General features: G+C 41.7%; 1 protein-coding gene across 8 annotated transcripts in view; it reads right to left on the minus strand.

Moving 5' to 3' along the window:
* AGAP1 (ArfGAP with GTPase domain, ankyrin repeat and PH domain 1) overlaps nt 1-24,077 on the minus strand; it is a 694,311-nt gene that overhangs the window by 49,458 nt on the left and 620,776 nt on the right. For all 8 annotated transcript variants that reach the window (XM_073306802.2, XM_073306800.2, XM_073306804.2 and 5 more), the window contains one exon: nt 15,376-15,598. In XM_073306802.2, coding sequence (XP_073162903.1) covers nt 15,376-15,598 — 223 coding nt within the window. The remainder of the gene's footprint in view (nt 1-15,375; nt 15,599-24,077) is intronic.

Here is a 24,077-nt window from a genome sequence, read left to right on the forward strand (position 1 = left end):
CTCTCCTGCCAATTAATTAAGCCCGTCAAATGGAAAAACAGCAGCATTCACATGATAATTTATATAGGGAGAGACGAGCCTCGCAATGCTGCTGCTTCAGCCAACAGAATTCCCTTGGAGCACTTAAACAAAATAAAATAGAATATAAAGAAGTAGAAGAGCGGTTGTGGGGGAGGGGGGAAGAAAGTTAAACTGTCCTTGTTATAATTGTTAACTCTGATCGCTCAAGTAGAAGACGGGCTGATTAAAACTCCAAACGAGCCCCTAGCTCGCTTAAATCTGAGTCCGGAATGATAGAATCAGAGGAGTTTATTCATACCATTAAGCCCCAGAGAACTTAATTGAAAGAAGAGCATAGCCCGGACCTTGACAAGCGGGAGGTCACAGTAATTGCTGCCGGACATATTTAACATTAAGATAATCAGGCCATTAATTACCCTTTGGATCATTAAATCAGCCAGTTGCAAAATGAAATTTCTGCCTCTATTACTCACTTGAGAGACCACAGGGGTGGCTTTTAATTTATCAGTGAGCTTGAGATACAAAGGACCAGGCTTGGGGAGGGAGGAAAGGGGGAGAGAAAGGGGTTTGCTTCAGCAGAGGCAGGAATATCAATCCGCCATGCTTAGTGATCGTGGCAAATTAACTAGGTAAGATAACCTCAGCTTCTAAAGGCAGAAGCTGGGGGTATGTAAATAGATGAGGGCAGACAGGGAGATCAGAGCCTGCACACCACTTAGCAGGATAATAAAGGAAATCATCCTTGATTATCAGTGCTAATTTGGACACTGCCGGTAGCTTGTTATGCGTGTTCTGAGTAGCATTTAATTAATTCAATTGCTTGTTAATGAGGGAAGTGACATGTGGGGAGCAGATGCCACCCAACTGCAGATGGGCTCTGGTCAGCCCATCACAATAAAGTCTTTTTTTTTTTTTTTACCCCTTCTCTCCCTCCCCCCAGAAAATGGGAAAGGTGTCAAGCACGAAACAACATTCAAAAGGGACAAAACACTGACCTCATCAGGCCAGGAACTGTTAAGAAATAATAAGACCTGACAATTTTGGATATATGGGTACTAATGTTCCCTGAGGCTGCATTTGTAATGGTGCATCCTTATGCCAGAAATTTGAGATCGACATGGCTATACTGTGATCTTATGATCAAACTGAACAAACAAAGAAAGGTTGATATGGACTATCTTTACACATTCAGCATAAGCTACAGGGCTCCAGCTGTTCACAGTTTTGATATATTTGCCCTTTATCAATATTTACTGTGGGTATAAATAGGAATGAACTAATATTCTAAGAAAAAGGGAGGACAAACATATTTAACCTATAAATCAGCTTCTGGTTAACCCGAAAGAGCCTTCAGTACAGGGGACCAACAAATCCTATGTAGTGATCATTATCTGTGTATGGTAAGGAGATAGTTTAGACTTTAGCCTGGAGTTTGGGGAAAAAAAAAAAGTCTGTTAAATATACCAAACTGCATAATGTTTTCTCTGAGACCATCTTACTCAGTTCATTTGAGAGTGGGGGTCAAACTAGACTTAATGTTTTAAGGTAAAGGATAATTTCAGAAACTCAACTCCTAATTCAAAAGTTCTCAGACTGAATTAAGAATCTTTTCATATTTCCTTTGAGCTTTGCCAAATAGAAAAAAAACACTATGTAAATGGACTATCTGAGAGGAACTCAAAGAGAATAGACGCTGAGGGCAGCAAACCATGGTGATGACTTTAAAGTCGCACTATATTTCTAGAGTGATAGTAGGAAAAGAGGAAGCACATACAATGTAGGGGATAAAGTAAGCTTTATTTTTTTCCCCACCATCCCCAAGAACTTCAGCTATGACAGGTTTTGTAATCCACACGGAAGGAAAGGCTGCAAATTTTTAAGCAAAAAATTCCTCCTCACTCTTATGTCAGCTGAATGTGAAAAACGGACTGCAGAGTCCAACCCATTTGTACCCAAATTCAGAAGCGTGCGTTAGGCAGTATAACACAAAACCAGACTCTCTATGTTGAAGGTTTCTGCTTATCACTGCGTCAGGAAAGCTTATATATTTCAGCTGGTACACAAAGGTAGCTAACAGTATAGAATACCTCCACAAAAGCTTATGCTCCAATATGTCTGTTAGTCTATAAGGTGCCACAGGACTCTTTGCCGCTTTAACAGTATAGTGTTCACTCATTGTACATGCCTCAATTTTGGGGTAAATTTTTAAGTGGGAATAGAGGGTCTGTCAGGGGACTCGCTCTGGTAGTGAAATGGGGAATAAATCATCGGTAGTACCCCACCACACCCAGGAATGCCCAGACTTGCTTTTTCCGATTTGGCCAGGGCCAATTTTGGATAGCCTCTAGTTTGTTTAGTTGGGACTTGACCATGCCCCTTCCTACAATGTAGCCAAGGTATTTAGCCTCAGCTAGCCCTATAGCACACTTGGCTGGGTTGGCTATGAGGCCAGTCCGTCTTAGCGTGTCCAGAACCGCTTCCACCTTTTCCAAGTGGGTTTCCCAGTCGGGGGTGTGAATAATCACATCATCCAGGTATGCCACTGCATAAGTGGTAAGGGGCCATAGGAGCTTGTCCATAAGACGCTGGAAAGTGGCAGGTGCCCCATGCAGTCCAAAAGGAAGAACAGTATATTGAAACAGACCCTCTGGTGTCGAGAATGCTGTCTTTTCTTTTGCATCTTTGGCCAGGGGAATCTGCCAGTACCCCTTTGTTAAATCAAGGGTGGTCAAAAATCGGGCATTGCCCAGGCAGTCAACTAACTCATTGATACGGGGTATGGGGTATGCATCAAATCTGGATATCTCATTCAGCTGGCGAAAGTCATTACAAAACCTAGTGGTGCCATCGGGTTTGGGCACCAACACAATCGGGCTTGACCACTGACTGTGGGACTCTTCGATGATTCCCAACTCCAACATCTTTTTTACCTCTGCCTTGATCTCCTCCCTTTTTGCTGCTGGGACCCGATAGGGCCTTAAAGTTACCTCTGCCCCAGGGTCTATGATAATGTGGTGATATGCTTCGGTGGTCTGACCTGGTTTGGTTGAAAACACGTCCTGGTATCGGTTGATCATCTCAGTTACCTCCTTCTGCTGGTTTGGTGTCAGATCAGTGGATATCCTGATCTGCTCCTGCATGTTATTTCCCTGGATCAGGGTCTCTTGGGCCACTACACACACCTCTCATTGGTGCCAAGGCTTTAAGAGGTTAATGTGATAAATTTGTTCTTGTTTCTGGCATCCTGGCTGCCACACCTTGTAGGTTACTTCCCCCACAGGTTCAACCACCTCATAGAGCCCCTGCCATTGGGCCAAAAGCTTGCTTTCTGCTTTGGGTACCAACACCATCACCCGATCCCCCGGTAGCAACTGTCGGACTTTTGCCTGGCGATTGTAATGGGTTCGCTGGGTCTCCTGCACGTTTTCCAAATGTTCCCATACAATGGGGTGACCTGGGCTATCCGTTCTCGCATCTGCAACACATGGTCAATTTTCAGAGTAGCAGCCGTGTTAGTCTGTATTCGCAAAAAGAAAAGGAGCTGTAGCTTATGAAAGCTTATGCTCAAATAAATTGGTTAGTCTCTAAGGTGTCACTAGTACTCCTTTTCTTTTTACATGGTTAATTACATTGCTCCCCTCATTGGGTTCCTCTTCCCAGATTTGTTTTGCGATATCTAGTATGCCACGGGGGTGACGTCCATATAATAACTCAAAGGGGAAAACCCAGTTGAGGCCTGAGGTACCTCCCGGATTGTGAGCATAAGGTCGGGTAGTAGGGTGTCCCAATCTTTCCCATCCCGACGTACCACTTTCCTTATCATTGCCTTGAGGGTTTGGTTGAACCTTTCTACCAGTCCATTGGTCTGTGGATGATAGACTGAAGTTCTCAGGGTATGGATATGGATCAGCGTACAGAGGTCCTTCATTAGCTTCGACATAAATGGGGTACCTTGGTCTGTTAATATCTTCTTTGGTAGCCCCACTCGGGCAAAGATCCCCACCAACTCTTTAGCTATCATTTTAGAGGCCGTGTTCCGCAGGGGGATGGCTTCTGGGTAGCGAGTAGCATAATCCAGAACAAGTATATATTGGTGGCCCCGGGCTGTCTTCTCCAGGGGTCCCACTAGGTCCATGGCTATTTGCTCGAAGGGGATCTCTATGATGGGAAGGGGTACTAAAGGTACCCTCAAGTAGGGATGGGGACTGTGCAGCTGGCACTCTGGGCAGGATGCACAGTACCTCCGCACTTCTTCATGTACTCCGGGCTAGAAGAATCGTCGCAGGACCCGTGCCAGGCTCTTCTCTACCCCCAAATGCCCCCCAAAAAGATGACTATGGGCAAGACTTAATACAGTATTCTGGTGTTTTTGAGGTACTAGGATCTGCTGTACCTTCTGCCCCTGTACTGGTGCAACCCAGTATAAGAGATTCTTCTTCGTTATGAAGTAGGGTCCTGGTCTCTGGGTTTTCCCTTCCATGGGGACCCCATCTATTTCGGTCACCTCCTTCCTAATGTTGTCGTACCTTGGGTCTTCAGCCTGGTTCCGTCCAAAATTTCCTCTCCTGGGGCTAATCTGCCCGAGATCTAGGGGGCCAGTCTCTGTTGCCTCTACTGGTTCAGAGGCGTTACGGTGTGGGTCAGACTCGGGTGCTTCTCCCTCCTGGGTGGCCTCCTTTTCAGCTGCTTGGGTCTGCCTACCTAAGAGAGTGACCTTCTGGCTTTGGGTCAGTATTCGGTTTCCCAAGGGCTTAGCTGCCCTCCTTTCCCTTTTCGACTTTCTACCCTGTCTGGGAGTGGAGAACAAATCTGGGGATATTTCAGAGAAGACTGGGGGTTGACAATCTACTGTGGATGCCTCACTGCCTTCAGGGTTTCCTCCTTTCTCCAATTCCCCTACCAGGAGTAAGTCTCCAAACCCTGGGAAGTCCCTCCCTATGAGCACCGGGTATGGGAGTTTAGGGACTACACCTGCTGCTACCTCAGTAGCGTTCCCCTGAATGTCAATTTTTACTGGGATGGTGGGGTAATAACCAACTGTCCCACTGGACGCATGTTATCCCCGCACGCTTAGCCCACAGTAGCTGACTACGCTTCACGAGCTTCCCCGAGACAAGCATGATAGCACTCCCCGAATCAACCAGTGCCGTGGTCTCTACCCCATTTAGCTTCACTGGTCTGGTGTACATATGTGGGGTTAGTGAGACCCCCACAAGGTGGATTAGGGAGCATGGGTCTGCCTAGTTCCCCAGGTTACACTGCATAGGCTCCTCAGCATTGGGACACTGTGCAGCTATGTGTCCCCACTCCCCACAGGCATAACATCCATATGGAGCCCTAGGCGTTCCCCAGTCTCTTGGTTTGGGCAGTCTAACATCATGATCCTCTTCCCCCTCAGTGTTCCGACTCTTTGTGGCTTCTGGTGGGCCTTCAGCCCCTCTCTCTTTTTCCACCTGGGTTCTCCTGGTGGCCCAGTCACCCAAGCTCTAGGGCTTGGTGCTGCTAGTTTAACCTGGGGTGCTTCTTCCTTAACTGGTCGGGGCAACTCCCTCGCCGTCCTTTGTCTTTCTACCAGTGCGACAACCTCGTCATAGGTGGAGGGTTAGTTCTGGCTTACCCAGGCACGAAGGTCTGGCGGTAGTCCTCTCATGTACCCGTCGATGACCAGAACCTCTAGTATCTCCTCCAGACTCCAGGACTCAGTTCGCAACCACTTTCGTGTGAGATGGATGAGGTCAAACAATTGGGACCGCGGGGTTTTGTTTTCCTGGTATCTCCACTCGTGATACCGCTGGGCCCGCACTGCGGTCGTTACCCCAGATCTGGCCAGGATCTCTGCTTTCATCTGGGGGTAGTCTGCTGCAGCTTCTTCAGGCAGATCATAAAAGGCCTTCTGGGCCTCCCCAAACAGGAATGGGGCGAGGATGCCAGACCACTGCCGTAGGGCTGTCTTCTCAAAGGCCAGGAGATATGTCTCTATGTCATCCTCCCCTGACATTTTCTGCAGCCAATTGCTGGCCTGTATGATCTGTGTCCCATCATGGTCGTGGTTCATCTCTGTAAGGGCTCCATAAGAGCTACAGTGGCTCCTGTAACCGTTGCGTGACAGCTACAACCCCCAGGCTACTTCCCCATGGCCTCCTCCCAACACCTTCTTTATTCTCACCACAGGACCTTCCTTCTGATGTCTGATAATGCTTGTACTTCTCAGTCTTCCAGTAGTACGCCTTCTCACTCTCAGCTTCTTGCGCCTCTTGCTCCCAGCTCCTCGCACGCACCACAAACTGAAGTGAGCTCCTTTTTAAAACCCAGGTGCCCTGATTAGCCTGCCTTAATTGATTCTAGCAGCTTCTTGATTGACTGCAGGTGTTCTAATCAGCCTGTCTGCCTTAATTGTTCCCAGAAAGTTCCTGATTGTTCTGGAACCTTCCGTTACTTTACCCAGGGAAAAGGGACCTACTTAACCTGGGGCTAATATATCTGCCTTCTATCCCTCTCCTGTAGCCATCTGGCCCGGTCACTATATATTTATGGGCTGTCAAGTGATTAAAAGAATTAAACACTATTAATCGCACTGTTAAACAATGATAGAATACCATTTATTTAAATATTTTTGGATGTTTTCTACATTTTCAAATATATTGATTTCAATTACAACACAGAATACAAAGTGTACAGTGCTCACTTTATATTTATCTTTATTACAAATATTTGCACTGTAAAAAATGAAAGAAATAATATTTTTCAATTCACGTGGTACATGTAAAGTTGTGCAATCTCTATGATGAAAGTTGAACTTACAAATGTAGAATTATGTACAAAAAATAACTGCATTTAAAAAATAAAACAATGTAAAACTTTAGAGCCTACAAGTCCACTCAGTCCTACTTCTTGTTCAGCCAATCGCTTAGAAAAACAAGTTTGTTTACATTTTCAGGAGATAATGCTGCCTGCTTCTTGTTCACAATGTCACCTGAAAGTGAGAACAGGTGTTTGCATGGCACTGTTGCGCCAGAGTCGCAAGATATTTACGTGCCAGATGCGCTAAAGATTAATTTGTCCCATCACGCTTCCAGAGGACCACTCCAGAGGACAGCCATCCATAATGATGACGGGTTCTGCATGATAACAATCTAAAGCAGTGTGGACCGATACCACCAGCAGAAGGTTGATTTTCTTTTTGGTGGTTCGGGTACTGTAGTTTCTGCATCAGAGTGTTGGTCTTTTAAGATTTCTGAAAGCATGCTCCACACCTCGTCCCTCTCAGATTTTGGAAGGCACTTCAGATTCTTAAACCTTGGGTTGAGTGCTGTAGCTATCTTTAGAAATCTCACATTGGTACCTTCTTTGAATTTTGTCAAATCTGCAGTGAAAGTGTTCTTAAAAAGAACATGTGCAGATTCATCATCTGAGGCTGCTGTAACATGAAATATATGGCAGAATGCAGGTAAAACAGAACCGGAGACATACAATTCGCCCCCAAGGAGTTCTGTCACAAATTTAATTAATGCATTATTTTCTTAATGAGTGTCATCAGTATGGAAGCATGTCTTCTGGAATGAAGCATGAAGGGCATACAAATATTTAGCATATCTGGCACGTAAATACCTTGCAATGCCGGCTACAAAAGTCCCATGCGAACGCCTGTTCTTATTTACAATGTCACCAGAAAGTGAGAATTGGACAGCGTTATCGCCCGTAAATGTAAAGAAACTTGTTTGTCTGAGTGACTGGCTGAACAAGAAGTAGGACTGAGTGGACTTGTAGGCTCTAAAGTTTTGCATTGGTTTGTTTTTGAGTGCAGTTATGTAACCAAAAACTCTATATTTGTAAGTTGCATTTTCATGATAAAGAGACTGCACTACAGTACTTGTATGAGGTGAACTGAAAAATACTGTTTCTTTTATCATTTTTATAGTACAAATATTTTTAACCAAAAATAATAATAAAGAGAACAGTGTACACTTTGTATTCTGTGTTGTAATTGAAATAAAAATATTTGAAAATGTAGAAAACATCCAAAATATTAATAAATTTCAATTGGTATTCTATTGTTTAACAGTGCAATTAAAAGTGCGATTAATTGCGATTATTTTTTTGAGTTAATCGCATGAGTTAACTGCAATTAATCAACAGCCCTAATATATATATATATTATATATACACACACAAGAAAAGGTCCACAAAATAATCCACTATTCTGATGTAACTTCAAAACAATACTGACAAAGGCGCATACAAACATTATGCATAAGATCCTTTAATGATGATTCCAAAGACCGACTTCCATCTCTTACCTCCAACAATATCTTCACATTCCTTTATCAAGTAAATTCTGTCCACCTGCCCACTGCTACTATCCACAAACCACTTCAGGATTACACCATTCAAAATCAATTTTTTAAGTGTGTGCTTAAATAGTATCAATAGCAATTAGAGGGGAAAATCCTGATTTCACCCTCAGATCCGGTTAATTGTTGCAATATTGATCTACTCTAATTTGACTTCTCACTGCAAATTAAACCCACATTACTGAGGGAAGGATTGAGGGCAAATCACCCCCCAAGACAATAAATTTAATATTGAATACACTTGGAAAAAATGGAAGTTGTTGCAGGATCCATACCAAAAAGATTTTTTTTCTTCCTGGGAGTAATTAAAAGATGCTTTTCTTGACTAATGATCTCCCTGTTTAGAAATGGGAAGTCGATACTCCTTCAGCAGCAGTCTGCTTCAATTTGTCACAATGCTCCAGAAGTTTGAACGGCAGTTCTCAGGGCTGCTGATAATTGCTGGAACCAATTACAAGCTTTCTAAAGCTGACCTAATCAGGGGCCCATGGACAACAATCAGAAGGCCAGCTGTTCACATTTTATTTCTAGTTTCACAAATTCTACCATACTGTTCCCCCCGCATTAACAAAGTTTCCATGTTTACTAGTTACACACATTTCTTTCTTTCCTCATCATTTTCATACAACTATCCTCAACCCAAATTTCAGCTTGTATAGACTGTGGCTGCTTATTTACTCAGGAGTGCTTCCTTTAGGGAGCACTTTACACCCGTGTTCCCATAGCCTGCACTGGCTTCCAATTTGTTTCTTGGTGCAATCCAAGGTGTTGGTTTTGACATATAGCCTCTAAATGGTCTGGGGTCCTTGTTATCTCACAGACTGTCTCTGACCCCTCATGTGACACGAAGATCAGCAGAGGTGTTTGAGCTAACAGCCCCTGGTATAAAGCAAGACTGCCAGCGGCAGGACATTTTCAGTGAAGAATCTTCAGTGGTGGAACTTATGTGGCCCAGTCTGATAGAGTCTCCATTTGTTGATCTTCGGAACATGCTGGAAAGCCTGTCTGGTTTCTAAGTCTTCCTCAAAGAGAGGTTTGAGTGGGCTGAGAAGGAAGAATTTCATTTAGGAGGTTTTTGGTATTGATACTGGTTCAACTCAATTTTGCATGTGCATCTAAAACACATGTTGTACATGCAGCTAGAGTCCTGGATAGGCACACTTAAATAAAATGTATAAAACAAAATGTTTGGGAGATGACAGTTGTGCCCCTTCCCACTTTCTGGGAAATGGCTTTTCACATATTCTGTGTTTTACTGCTGACCTGCTTACAATTCCATCCTAAAGGACCTGCATATCTCACCCCCTTACACTCTTTCCAGAGAGGACAAATGCATGGGACTCCATTTGTGGCCAGTCAATGATGCTTCCTAACACTGTGGAAGGACTGCTCTTGAAATGATGTCCAGCACTTTCAGCGTCTCCTGGTCCTGTGTGAAAGAGACTGGAGAGAATGTCTTTACTACAGTACTTCCTAAAGCTTCACCTCAATGCTGCCTTGAGCACCCTTACATGATGTACTCTATTTGTGGACCAGAATCAATCATTCTCCCTCCTCCCCCACCCCAAGCCTGCAGGCAGCCACTGGTAGCTTCACATCAGACAAACTATACTATGAAATGGTGAAACCCACGTAGCTCTGTTTTCCTTAACAAATGCATCTTAAAATCAACCTTTCCTTGCATCATATCTTCTGTAAGTAGTAGTATTTTGGGAACCATGCCTGTCAGAGAGAGACAGAGTTTGTGTTTAATTTCTCTTATTTAGCCTTTTTTTTTTTGGAGGGGGGGGGCAATCTCATAGACTTTAAGGTCAGAAGAGACCATTGTGATCATCTCTTGCAGAATGTTTAACCCACCCTTTCAAAGTGAAAAGACAGGGCATCTGTGGACGTGGGGAGCAAAGAAAGCTTTTGGTGGGGCTACAGAGGTTCAAACAGGAGAATTTTAGCAGCTGGGAGGAAAGAGAAGGATGTCCAACTCCTCCATATTCTATATGGGTTCTTATACTGCCCTCATCACCACAATATCTGAGAACCTTGCAGAAGTGCATTAAGTGACATGAGTGACACAACATACATGACTGACATCTGTCATGTTTGTTCTCCCATCCCCTCAGCAGAGGGAGAAGTGTGTGCGGCAACATTTAAAAAAAAAGTGAAATATTTATATATATATGCACACACAGAGCTATATGTTTATGTTAGAGCAGGAGTTCTCAAACTTCATTGCATCGCGATCCCCTTCTGACAAAAAAAAAAGTACTATATGACCCCAGAAGGAAGGGGACTGAAGTCTGAGCCTGCTCTAGCCACACTGCCCCAGGTGGGAAGGCCAAAACCCAAGGGCATCAGCCCAAGGCTGGTGGGAGGGCTGAAAACTGAGCCCCGACATCCAGGGCTGAAGCTGTCGGGCTTGGGCTCGGGCTTCAGCCCCAAGCCCCAATAAGTCTAACGCTAGCCCTGGCGACCCCATTAAAATGGGGTCGTAATCTACTTTGGGGTCCCAACCTACAGTTTAAGAACTGCTGTGTTAGAGAAAGCCAAAGGCAAAAGAAGAGTGCCTTACATTCAGAGCAGAAGGTGATGAGGTTTGTATTCATCCTTCAGTTGTTGCCTGATTTTATGGGAGATTAATAGATAATATGGGTTATAGGCTCGCCATTAATCTGATCAGAAGATAATAAGGTTCCTGTCCCAGAATCAGGCTACACAGAATTTTCCAGGACTCTCAGGATGTCTGACAAGAAAACTCTCACTGAGAACAAAATGCAGCCTTAAGCTTTTTATTGAAATAAATGGAATAGTAATTTAATAGTAATCAAATAATAATCGAATAATCCATCAATTATAAAAGCAGTAATATTGTTGTAGCAGGATATGTGGTATTATATACTATAAAGGTTTCTTGATTAATATACTCACACCCTTCCTTGATAACCTGGTGATAGGAGACAAAAGACCAGCCTTGCCTCTGGCATGCCAAGAGAGCTCGATGGTTCAGGTTTCTCAAGTCTTGAGTGGGAGGTGAAGAACTTAGAAGAAGCTACAGCTAAAAGCTGCTGAAAGACTGTAGAAGCTAACTTAAAGCTTACTTAAAACTATCCATTAAGAACTAACAAGGATGAACTACCAATGAACAAGCTGAACCTACCCAACATGGTGGGTTGCCTCTTTTATAGGGCCTGATCCCTAAGTGCCCTCTTCCCTAAATGCCCTCCTCAAAACTTAATTTCCTCCCTATGAAAACGTTAGGGTTCCCTTACTCTATAGGCTGACATGATCGTGAGTATTAATGACATATTCATAACTATTAGTGACCATTAAGTCATCCTCACCTCTGCTATTTCTGTCCTAACTGGTTGTTTCCATGTCCTTTGTGCTGTACCTGTAAAGTCTGAAAAAGGCCATGAACTTGGGTGGCCTTACCTACCAACTAGCTCTAAACATGCCCATTTATCTATGTTAAAGGTCACAAACATATATACTGTATGCTTTAGCTCATCATCACCCATTTAGGGGAAAAGGTCTCAAACATAAGTATGTTCACTTGCCTTAGCTTAACATACAGGATGTTGCCTGTAGGTTCCTTGAGTTACAGCTAACATACTCTAATACAACCATCCAAAATACTCTAATACAAATTGATAAACCCATTCTAATAACAAACAACAAACCTATAATATAACAAATGATTAAACTCATAAGAAAAGATATATAAGCAAGCAAGCAGGATAGCCTTATAGGCTACACATTGCTGTGTGAGTTAGTTCCACAGTCGTGGGCTGGCATCTCTAGAACAGATGAGCTTTACAAGTATGTAGAATGTTCCATTGTGTTAGAGGAATGAAGTTTTCAGCCACGGTCCTCATCCCTTACCTCTCCCCAGCCAATCTACTCCCACCTGTTTTCTAAATGAAACCCAGGACAGTTTACCGTGAAGGGTGGACTGGGAGAAAACACTACTTATCCCTCTGACTCTTTTCTACTGTTTGTTCCCAGTGCTATCCTCTCTTCCTGCATTTCCTAGCATGTGTCTGCAGGCCCTGCTCAGAGGCTAGAGGGGTATGTGGCAAGCAAGAGGGAGTGTGGGTCAGTGGGCGAGGTGAGTGGAGTGGGAAATATGAGAAATTAAGCAGGCCTGTGGGAGAGAGAGGGAGCGAGTGGGATGGGGGAGTGGAGATACTGGTGGGGCCATGAAAGATGAGTGACCATGTTGGGGGTGGAGGACGAATGGGTAAGTGCAGGAGGATGGGAAAGAAGGGAGGCACTAGTGATTCTCTACCCCCTCTGCCCTATGGAGCTTCTATGGCTCACTAGGATGGGGAGCCACTAAGCTGTGAGTGTATGAGCTGCTGGCTCCTCATGTGCCAGCCTGCAGATCTCAGGTTCTGGATGGCCTCTGAGCTGTGTGAAGGACCAGTAAGCCTTAGCGTGTGGAGGGGAACTCATGCTATGGCTCAGAGCAGACTGACTTCCCTCCTGCTAGTGGTTTCTCCTTCTGCTTTCAGCCTCCAAACCCCATGATAAAGTCACCCAGCCACTATAACTCATAACATCCAGCTCTCCATCCAGCTCACCCACTTTCCTGCTTACCCCATCCAACCCCATAACCTATCTCATGTCCCACAACAGCACTTTTTCCTCAAGACTCCACGTCCATAGTAGAGTGTCTGGCTGTTGGCTTTCTTTTGTGAAACTCAACTCAGGAGTAACACAACTACTAGGTGAATAATTTGTTATATTTAAAATTCTAGTGTCTAACTTACGTCCAAGAGGTGGTGAGTAAAACTGTGAAACCAAGTATGATTACGATTATTTTACACCAGATGAACCCAATTAAATGTCACAGAACAGCGTTAAACTTCAAACTAGGAGGATTTTAAAATGTTTCTTGTGCAAAAGTTAATAAATATTTTACTAAAGGCCATCACAAATGCAATTGTCCCATGATGAGTTATTGTTCCAAATTTTGAGAAAAAAACCCATTCATTAACATGTGTAACAGAGGGAAGTTAATAGAGGGAAGGGTAATTAAGTTACTGACAAATATAAAAACAGCTGGAAACTACACTACAAAATACATACAGGAAGGAATTGTGAAGATGCAGGGACAGTTTAAAATAAATTCTAAGTACGGAATATAAAGAGAAAATGCAACCACTCAGCCAAGCCTTAATTCAAACATTGTCAGAGAACTGAATTATTTGATTTCAACACTAGTATTCTCTTTCCATTGAGATCTTTTTTGTGGCATGGGTTTACCAAGACAATTTCTTTCATTTATTATATCCAGCCTTGCAGAAATCTTTAAAAATATTGTGAATTGAAATATTGAGAGTGAAGCCTATCTTTAATATTTGGAATCAATAAATCTTTCCAATGCCTCATTATTAAAGAGCTATAGTCAAACAAAACAGTGTCTTCAGATGAAGTCTAAAGTTATTAGATAATGCTGCTGATTTAATAACAATATTTTAAGTTAGATCTAGTTTAATTTGTGAAATTCTTAATTTATTTGATCTGTGTTACAAATATATGCACACATATACAGGTTCTATGCATATGAACTCCATGTGTATATCTGAGTATGCACATATTTAGATGGACAGTTGTGTATATAAATAGCCAGATTAATACACTGCCTTCATTCTCTAAGATGAACCAAAGGTGGCACCACAAATTCATTTTTCAGTGCAAACGAAATAATGCAGTAAGATATGGTTAACTTTATTACAGTCAACAGGACAAATCTATTTATCTTCTGTAGAAGGAGGCACAGGTATAGATTCAGTTATCCTTTCAGTAAATCTGGTATTGGGTACAATAAACCCCAGAAATGAAGCATATGCATTTAAAATAAAAGGAAAAGTACCCTTCTGTTGTATTCTCTTACCTCCAGGAGGCAAACACTGACATCAAGTGCTAAACCTCCATCAGAATATCTGACACCTGGGGACTAAACGGTGCTCAGATGCAGTCAGTGCGACATGCTAGCCCCCTGGAGTGTGGCACTGTGACAACTGCAACACACGCACTTCTGAAGGCAACTTAAAAGGTTGGACTAGCTGGGCAAGGTAGTCCAGGCTCCTCCTCATGTCTGAAACCTGCTCTACTGATATAGAGACTGCCAGCGGTCACATTGCTTTCGCCAAGCAAGTATTTCTTAATTGTTCAGTGTGATTAACAGCTCTTACATTTAACACCCATCACTGTTAACTTTTCTTTCTGAACCATTTAAACTTTTTTCTAACCCATTTGACACTGATAATATGGATGCAATACAAAACAACCTTAGTTTTCTTTTAGCATAACAAACCATAGTGAGAGGATCTTCTGTATGCTGACCTAAGATTTGTAGATAAAATATTGTATTAGTTATGGAAAAACATACACTTACCCAATAGACCGACTCCTTTACATACATAAGGAAATTAAGCAGCCTCATTTGGAACAGAACTCTCAAAACAATAAGAGCAATAACGTTATAGCCCCAAGAATTCACAGTTAGGTGTAAAAGAAGACAGCAGTTTGCTGGGTTAGCTTACGATTATGGAAAGCACATTGCTAATTACAGTAAAGTATCCAGAGGTCAGATTTACTGGTTTATCAAAAGCTAAACACACAATACAGTCTAATGAAAATGATGGAACAAAAGTTTGGGAGGCTTAAATTTCCCACCGTTTGAAAGACTTCGAAACTGCTGAGGCAAGTACAAAAGTTACCAAGCTCACTCAATTTTTGGCACTTTTTGGTCAGACTTCACATTTACCTGACATATGCTAAAATGGTGCCTGAAATTTGGCTCCTAGAAGTCCATAAGTAGTAAAAAGTGCTAAGACCCAGCAGGCTCCCCTTGAAGCAAATAGTTTTGAAAATCAGGACATAGATTTAGATGCCTAAATATGTATTTATGTGCCTAGTTTTAGATACTCATTTTTTAAAATTTTAGTCACAGTTTTGATATATGGATGCTTTGTACACAAAAGGGATCAAAATAGCCTACCTTGTGGAGTCTGAAGACGGTTTCATACGTCCCTGGCTACTCTCCTCCCAGACACTGTTTGCTAACTCGTTCCCAATGGATGACATCACCTTGATGAGTTCTATAGGCCAATCATCCAGGTCAAGTGACCGTACACGTGACAAGTGCGTGCCAAGGTTCCGGTGTATACCTGAGCATTCGATACACATGAGGGCTCCCAGATTCAGACTGGCCCAGTCAGGGTCTACAGGAAGATAGACACAAACAATCACTAAAAAAAACAAAACAAAATTCCTTGTGACATATTCTAAACCTCTCTCAGACCTGAAGAACTTATGAATAATGATTTTGGCTGGGGAAGCTAGAGGAGTAATATTCAGGTCTCTTGGTCTCACAGCACTGTTAGGAAGCCTGACAGGAAGTGGAGGCAAAAGTTTGGTCCCTAGGTCTAGCCCTCTCAATGTGACATTCCTCCTACAGACCCTAAATGAGTTGACAAGAAGTAGTGGTGGGCTCAAAGGAAGGCGCATGCAACACTCCAACAGACAAAGGGAACCTGTAATTCTAAAGAGAAAAGAAGCAATAGGGAAGATAAAAAGATGGTAGCAGGTAGCCCAGATGAAGTGGTAGAAAAAGCCACTCCTTGGGTATCTGGAACGACTTGTAGACAATTACTACAAAAGAAAAAGTTACTTGATACAATGTTGCTGTTGCTAACTATATCAACTCCCTTAATAACCATTTATATCATCACCTACTTATGACTTATACATCTAACATGCTGTGGGGTATGGTTCATCTTTAAGATCAGGGAGATAAGTACTAAGATGAAAATGTGCAATTTTTTTTTAAGTGTACTAGGAAGAACAATTCTACAGAAAAAAAATTACCGCCCAAAAGACAAGGCTATGAGAAACCTGGCAAAAGCCAAGTAATTCGAAGTCATTTCTCAAGATGTTTCATTTTTGTCACCATGCTATGTTATTTAAATGCAAGTTGTCTGAACCTCTCTTGAACAAACATTAATTTTAACACATGCAATGAAACACTTCCGAGGGAGGATTTTTGGAGGTGCTTTTCTTGATGTCAGATCTTGTCTACCTTTCTTTTCCTGGGAGACACTATGGAGCTCTGAAGAGCTAGTATATCATGATATCAAGCAGGAAAAACCTGGTTCATAGGGCAGGAGATTTTTATTCACACTGTAAATTTTAAACACTGGTCAGAAAATGGGATTTCCTCACTGGTGTAAGAAATTTCCATTTCAATAAGAATGATTTTTTCCTGAATTTTCTGCAACAGAAATTGAACATTTTTCTGCAACTGAAAGCTGCCAAAACCTGAAAATATTTTCTGGTTTTCTGCCAAAAAATTTGGGTTTTGGACAAAAATTCAAATATTTTCAAGGAAGGCAGACACTTTCCATAAATTTTTTTGTTTAATTGAAAACCCAATTTTCCCTCGAAAACTGTTGATGGAAATGTTTTGAACAGCCCTAATAAAGAATTTTAAAAAAAATTAAGTTCAAACAGAAGAACAGAATTATTTGTTAAAGCTTCATTGTCACTCCTAGTCCTTTGATTAAGTGTTGAGAAAGCTCAGTACAAATCTTAGATTTCCAATGAGTCCTGTGAAAATAAGGAAGACAAGACTTGCTATTCCTTTCATGCATTCTTTGTACATCATACAGGATCTACAAAAGGGACAAATTATTTTCCCTCCCTCACCCTCCATTCATCTTTAATAGATAATTTTCATGTCTCAAACAGTACATAGGGGGACTTGTGTAGTATTGAAAGCTAGCTGAAAAGATTAAAAGAAAGTAATTGTTTAAGGTCTAAATTAGTAAGAGAATGTGTGTTAAATTACAATTTTCAAACGATTGCAACTTGGAATAAAATCTCTTTCACTGACCTGCCAAAGCCCGAGTTCAGGGTTCTGTGTTTCTCCGCCAACACTGATGATATTGCTAACAACCAAAGGGGAAACTGCAGGTCCATACTCTATTTTAGGTCTTGTGATACTCAGAAGTGAGGATATATAAAGTTTCTTTTCTGACTACATGAGCAAGCAGAGTGGGAATGTGGATCTATATAGGCAATTAACTCAAAGAACCAAAGTTCTTCAGACATATCTGCACCGAAAGATTATCAAGTAGTAATAAATTATAAAGGAGGTGGTTCTGAGGAGTATTTGTTAAATAAAAATGGCAAGACAGCTCTTCTGTACTGGGCATCATATCAAATAACCAGATTAAGTGAACAAAGGTGCAAAAAAACTGAACAGAACTCCAAATATCAGCATTATATATTTCTGTGACAGTCATATGTCAAGTATGCGGTAAAATTTGCTTGAGACCTAACAGAATATGGCTCAGCATCCTCAAGTTTGGAGTTAAGGCCATAGCAAGATTTAATACACAGTCTCACTCATTTAGAGACTCTCTCTGAGTACAAAAAAAAAAAAGGAGTACTAGTGGCACCTTAAAGACTAACCAATTTATTTGAGCATAAGCTTTCGTGAGCTACAGCTCACTTCATCGGATGCTGTAGCTCACGAAAGCTTATGCTCAAATAAATTGGTTAGTCTCTAAGGTGCCACAAGTCTTCCTTTTCTTTTTGCGAATACAGACTAACACGGCTGCTACTGTGAAACCGCTCTGAGTACAGGTGGACTTCCCTTAGATCTATCCCCACAAGCCACAGACTGTATCCAAGTTGGGCAAATATGTTTGTTCTACAAATGCACTCTCTTTCCTCATCTACACCATGTAATCTAGCCTCCCAGGGTAGTATGTCAGACTTATGAAAAACTATTAGCATGTTTATAGAGTGTTGTAAATGAACATATGAAACCATCATAGGCCTTGATTCAGCAAAGTACTTAAGCATGTGCTTAACCCTCAATGAAGTAAATGGGATTTAAGCACATATATAAGTGCTTTGCTGAATCAGGGCCTTAGTGAAGAATTTACAGTATTTTCTTATGAAACACTGAGAACCAGTCCTCAGGTCTTGTATCTCTCAGACTCTTCTTTGCAGAAGTGATTGCCTCTAAAAATGTCTCCAGGGTCTGGTGGAAAGGAGAACATTCTGCAAGAAACTCAAAAGGTGGCTTCAGCAGATTTATTTGCACAAAAATTACGTTAAGGAAATATTTAGCTTAGTCTTCTCAGAGACTTTTAATAATTGCACATGCCAAGACTAAAGATCTCTGTGTTGGATCCCTGATGGCAGGATGACAGGAGACTTAGACTGTCTTTGAGCATTGTTAAATTCACCTTCCCTATCCTTTGCTGAAGAAGTATTCATAAGAAATATTTATGAAGAATCTACTTCCACGGACAATGGTAGTAATATCAAAGTAGCATACCAAATTCTAATACAATCAAGAAGTCACTAGAAATCTTTTCAGGACGGTATCCTGAGTTTCAATAGCTAGAAAATATGGCCAGATATGAAGATTACAGATCTTAAGTGAGTAGATATGGACAGACTTAAGAATGAGATGGCTGAGATCCTTGGAAATGACCCCAAGAAAACCAAGGCTGTTGACCTCAGTTCCAACAAGAAAACAAAGAAAGAAACAGGAGTGAATTAAACCATCAATCCATTCCCACAAAGTTTTGCAAGCTTGAAACAAATGGTTTGATTTTTTTCATTCTATGAAAAAAAAGCAATAGTGTTCTTGTTGACCTTTGTTTCAATGTACTCTTCTGAATAATTGTTCTCAAATGAATTTAAAGGCAGACATCAGGAACTGATTGGTGAACGGTATGGAGTTCATCATGTGTGATGCTGTAAAATAAAAGTAAGAGCATAGAGAAGCTCTATTCTGAAATTTAACAAAGCAGAAGTGCCACTGACCTTTGCACCTCCAGCATGCCACATGAAAGTGAGTATTTCCCTTGTAATTTCATGTCATGCGTTGCAAAAAAGGTTCATCACTGATACAGAGTTAAAAACATATCTATCAAGTAGAGCTTGATAACTGACAATACACTTGCTGTCTTTTTCAGAAGGTGCAAATCAAAAGGACTTTTTGGACCAAACATGCTTCACTCCCTGTTGATACCGCCAATAATCCTGGGGTTAGAGTATTGTAAAAATACTCAAAACCATTTGTATGGACATGATTGGTTCTCTTCCCCTTTTTGGATACAGCAAGACAATGCTAGAATGAGCCAAAGATCTCTAACTGTTCAAGCAGAGCTGTATTTATTGGACGAGCCATTCTTCCCTTTCGTTTTTTCTCCATTATGTCAAAGAGCAAATATGACCTCTGCAGAACTATTGGTATTTCCAGATTAAAAGCTTCAGCACCCGTATAAGAAGTTCTGAAAACTTTTGAAATTCACAAGAGATAATGGTGATACAAATACTTCTGCATCAAGTTGAAGGAGATGCTCAGAGTCATTATCCCTGCCAAGAAGTTCCTCCTTCTCTTCACCTGGAAGAGAACCACTATCAGATTGGTCATCATCTAAAAAAATGGCATTAATACCAAGGTGTTAACTGTCCCAGCTCCTTTGGATGAGATGATTTGCGCTGTGCTGAACTGCTACCACATCCATTCTTCTTCTTTTTTCTTCATTATGATCTTGGAGACTCTAAGCTCACTGGACCCCTGGCTCTCGGGAGCTTCTCTGAAGGCGTTGGACGGGACTCAGATCTATCCTTTGATCTCCCCTTAGGCCTCTTCATGGAAAGAGCCAAAGCACTTTGAGGCACAGACTCAGCTGGGTTTTCCTCAGCAACACTACTTGTCTTATGTGGCTCCTCAAGAAGGAAGTCAAAGCAGGGATTCCAATTCCTTTAATACCCTCTGGGATAAGGCAACACAAGCTGTGCACTGCCACAGCAGTGTCCTTCTGAGACACAGCAAGTACTCTGGTCTGGCAATGACATCTGAGTCATGCAAAAGGTGCAGTGTTTGTGGCCAGCCTTCTGCCCTGGGACAACTAGTCCACCACTCTGTGCTGACATGGGAACAGAATAGAAGGTGTCAAATATAAAGGGAAGGGTAAACACCTTTAAAATCCCTCCTGGCCAGAGGAAAAATCCTTTCACCTGTAAAGGGTTAAGAAGCTAAAGGTAACCTCGCTGGCACTGGACCAAAATAACCAATGAGGAGACAAGATACTTTCAAAAGCTGGGAGGAGGGAGAAAAACAAAGGGTCTGTGTCTGTCTGTGTGATGCTTTTGCCGGGGACAGAACAGGAATGGAGTCTTAGAACTTAGTAAGTAATCTAGCTAGATATGCGTTAGATTATGATTTCTTTAAATGGCTGAGAAAATAATAGAATGAATATTCCTGTCTGTGTGTCTTTTTTGTAACTGAATTTCTTTTTACCAAGACCTTCCCCAGGAAGTGGGGTGCAAGGCTTGGGAGGATTTTGGGGGGAAAGATGTTTCCAAACAACGTTTTCCCAATAAACCCAGATAAACGTTTGGTGGTGGCAGTGGAAGTCCAAGGGCAAAGGGTAAAATAGTTTGTACCTTGGGGAAGTTTTAACCTAAGCTGGTAAAAGTAAGCTTGGGGGGTTTTCATGCAGGTCCCCACAGTACACATCTGTACTGGGGAAGGTTTTGTAAAAATCCTCACCAATTTGCATAGTTGACCACAGACCCAAACCCTTGGATCTTAGAACAATGAAAAAAGCATTCAGTTCTTGAAAAGAAACATTTTAATAGAAGAAACAGTAAAAAGGATCACCTCTGTAAAATCAGGATTGTAAATACCTTACAGGGTAATTAGATTCAAAATATAGAGAATCCCTCTAGGCAAAACCTTCAGTTACAAAAAAGACATACAGACAGGAATATTCATTCTATTCAGCACAGCTTATTTTCTCAGCCATTTAAAGAAATCATAATCTAACGCATATCTAGCTAGATTACTTACTAAATTCTAAGACTCCATTCCTGTTCTGTCCCCGGCAAAAGCATCACACAGACAGACACAGACCCTTTGTTTTTCTCCCTCCTCCCAGCTTTTGAAAGTATCTTGTCTCCTCATTGGTCATTTTGGTCCGGTGCCAGCGAGGCTACCTTTAGCTTCTTAACCCTTTACAGGTGAAAGGATTTTTCCTCTGGCCAGGAGGGATTTTAAAGGTGTTTACCCTTCCCTTTATATTTATGACAGAAGGGCGCTGATAAAACCTAAGTCCAAAGCTGCTAAAGAGCCAGGCTGATGGAACCAAGCAATGACTATTCTTAACCAATAAAACAACACAAAAGTAGTAACACCAATAGAACCTACATCACTAAAACGAGCTGCTAACAAGGTAACTGATGAGAACATTGAAAAAACAGGATGAATGAGGATTCTGATCATGAAGCTGTTGATGGTAGTTGAAAGGAATTGAAGGCTGGTTGCGGGATGCAATCTCTTATGTATCCCATTGCTTCTGAATATTTGGATTTGTGAGGGTGCAGACTTGGCCTGTAATGGCCATTGCTTTCCAAAGTGTTCTGAGCTCTAATGTTTGGAGTGCATACATGCAGAAGTGGGAACCTACAAAAGCAAGGCTTGAAGAAAGAGACCGTGGCAGGCCCAGGAAGGCAAAATGCTGTTTAAAAGATGCTCTCTCAGAATGCATGCTTGAAGAATACCTTTTCAAAATAAAAGCTTCACATTTAATGGTGACCTTGAAATTGAGACTTTTAGCCACTTGCCCCTCCCACAGAACTTCTGAGCTAAGCCTTTGAGTACACTAATAACTGACTGGTTGAACCTTAGCAGCAAGGTCTAGGAGGTAGACCTGTGAAGGTATCATATATCCCCTTCCAGCCTGTTCTGGGCAACTGGAGTGAGGTTTTAGTGAAATCCTATAAAGTAAAAGACAGGAGCAGGAAAATAGAATTTCACAATGTAGTTTACTGACCTACAGTAGTATTCTGAATGAACAAAATACATATTTAGGCGGTTTCTCAGCATTCCTATAGAAATGAGCTATTTTTGTATGTATATTTTATATATTTCACTTGAGCTCTATCAGTCGCTGAGTAAATCTCAACGTTGATAACCATAATAATAGGAAAGATGTTTTAATAAACAATTGTTTTAGTCCGTCTATGATGGAATATATCCTAAAGCAACAAACCCATTAGTTTATCATATATAGTCTTTTTTTGGATTACCGGCTTATAAAATGTAAAGTCCCTATGAAAAGTATCTGTAAAATTTACATCAAAGACCTGTGCAGAGCAGGTCAATGCACTGCCTTGACGGTACCTAAATTAGGGTCCAGAGCTCTAGTACTCAGTGTCCAAGACAATTAGGCCAACACTACACAACCAGCATGCTCAGCTCCTGGGGGGATGGAGCAACTGGCATTACTCTTGACCCACTCTCAACAACCTATGAATATTTGATAGATTTCAATGGAAGTAATGTCAAACCTTCCTTAATTGCAAGGAGGCGTTGGTATGAACTGGGCCCTCTGAAGGGGCAATGAAAGGGAGAAAACAAAGAGGATCTTAGTAGACTCTACTCACATTTTTAAAAGGTAAAAAATTTCTTTCTAAAGCAACAGGGACATTTAAATGTTTTCTTTATACATTATCTTTCTATTCTAAATGCCCAGTAGTCTTTTGATACCCACATTCCCTCCAAGTCAAGTGAGAAAGAAGCAGGTTGATAGGATAGGGTTATGGTGAGTTTCTTGGTGAGTTATTGAGATCAATTTTATTGGTCATTATATGGACAGTGAATTAAGTGTGTGAAAGCTTCTGCATTACTGTATGAATTGTTTTAAGTCTAGGGAAGGTGCTAAAAAGATTTAAGTAGATAACTACATAGACAAGTTTATAAAACAACGTGTCTATAAAATATCAGTTTTAAGATAAAAGAACAAAAAAGCAACAGAAATTACTAAATTTTCATTTTTGGTCCTTGTACAATTAAAAAAATGAGTATGATTTTCAAACGTAAAAGAAATAAGGATTTTCAAATACCCTTTCGTCCTATTTCTCCAATTGACTGTTTCTCAGCTGGGACCTTGTATTGTTAAGTTTTAGCCCTGAGCTAATTTTTATAGCTGACTTATAAACCCCTAGAAGCAGGGGTAATAAAGAGTAGTGAGAAAAGACAGTTACCTTTTCCGTAACTGGTGTTCTTCGAGATGTGTTGCTCATGTCTATTCCACAATAGGTGTGCGTGCTCGCCATGTCCACCGGTGCTGGAAGTTCTTCCCCTAGCAGTACCCATGTGGGGAGTGCCCCCCCGCAACACCTGGAGTGGCGCCTGCCTGGTGCGGTATAAGGGGGGCTGTGCTCCCTCCACCCTCAGTTCCGTCTTGTTAGACAACTCCGACAGAGGAGAAGGAGGGTGGGATGTGGAATAGACAAGAGCAACACATCTCGAAGAACACCAGTTACGGAAAAGGTAACTGTCTTTTCTTCTTCGAGTGATTGTTCATGTGTATTCCACAATAGGTGATTCCAAACTATATCTGTTGGAGGTGGGTAGGAGTTCACAAGTTCACGGGATGGAGTACCGCCCTGCCGAACCCAGCATCATCCCTGGCCTGGGAGACAATTGCATAGTGCGAAGTGAACGTGTGAACTGAAGACACATGGCAGCCCTACAAATGTCCTGGATGGGGATGTGGGCCACGAAGGCAGCTCGTAACAGGAACGGATGCACAAAGTGATCCACTTAGAAAGCCGCTGAGTGGAAATTGGCTGACCCTTTGCACGCTCAGCCGAGGCAACGAACAG

The sequence above is a fragment of the Lepidochelys kempii genome, chromosome 11 (genome assembly GCF_965140285.1).
Source record: "Lepidochelys kempii isolate rLepKem1 chromosome 11, rLepKem1.hap1, whole genome shotgun sequence".
Taxonomy (NCBI): domain Eukaryota; kingdom Metazoa; phylum Chordata; order Testudines; family Cheloniidae; genus Lepidochelys; species Lepidochelys kempii.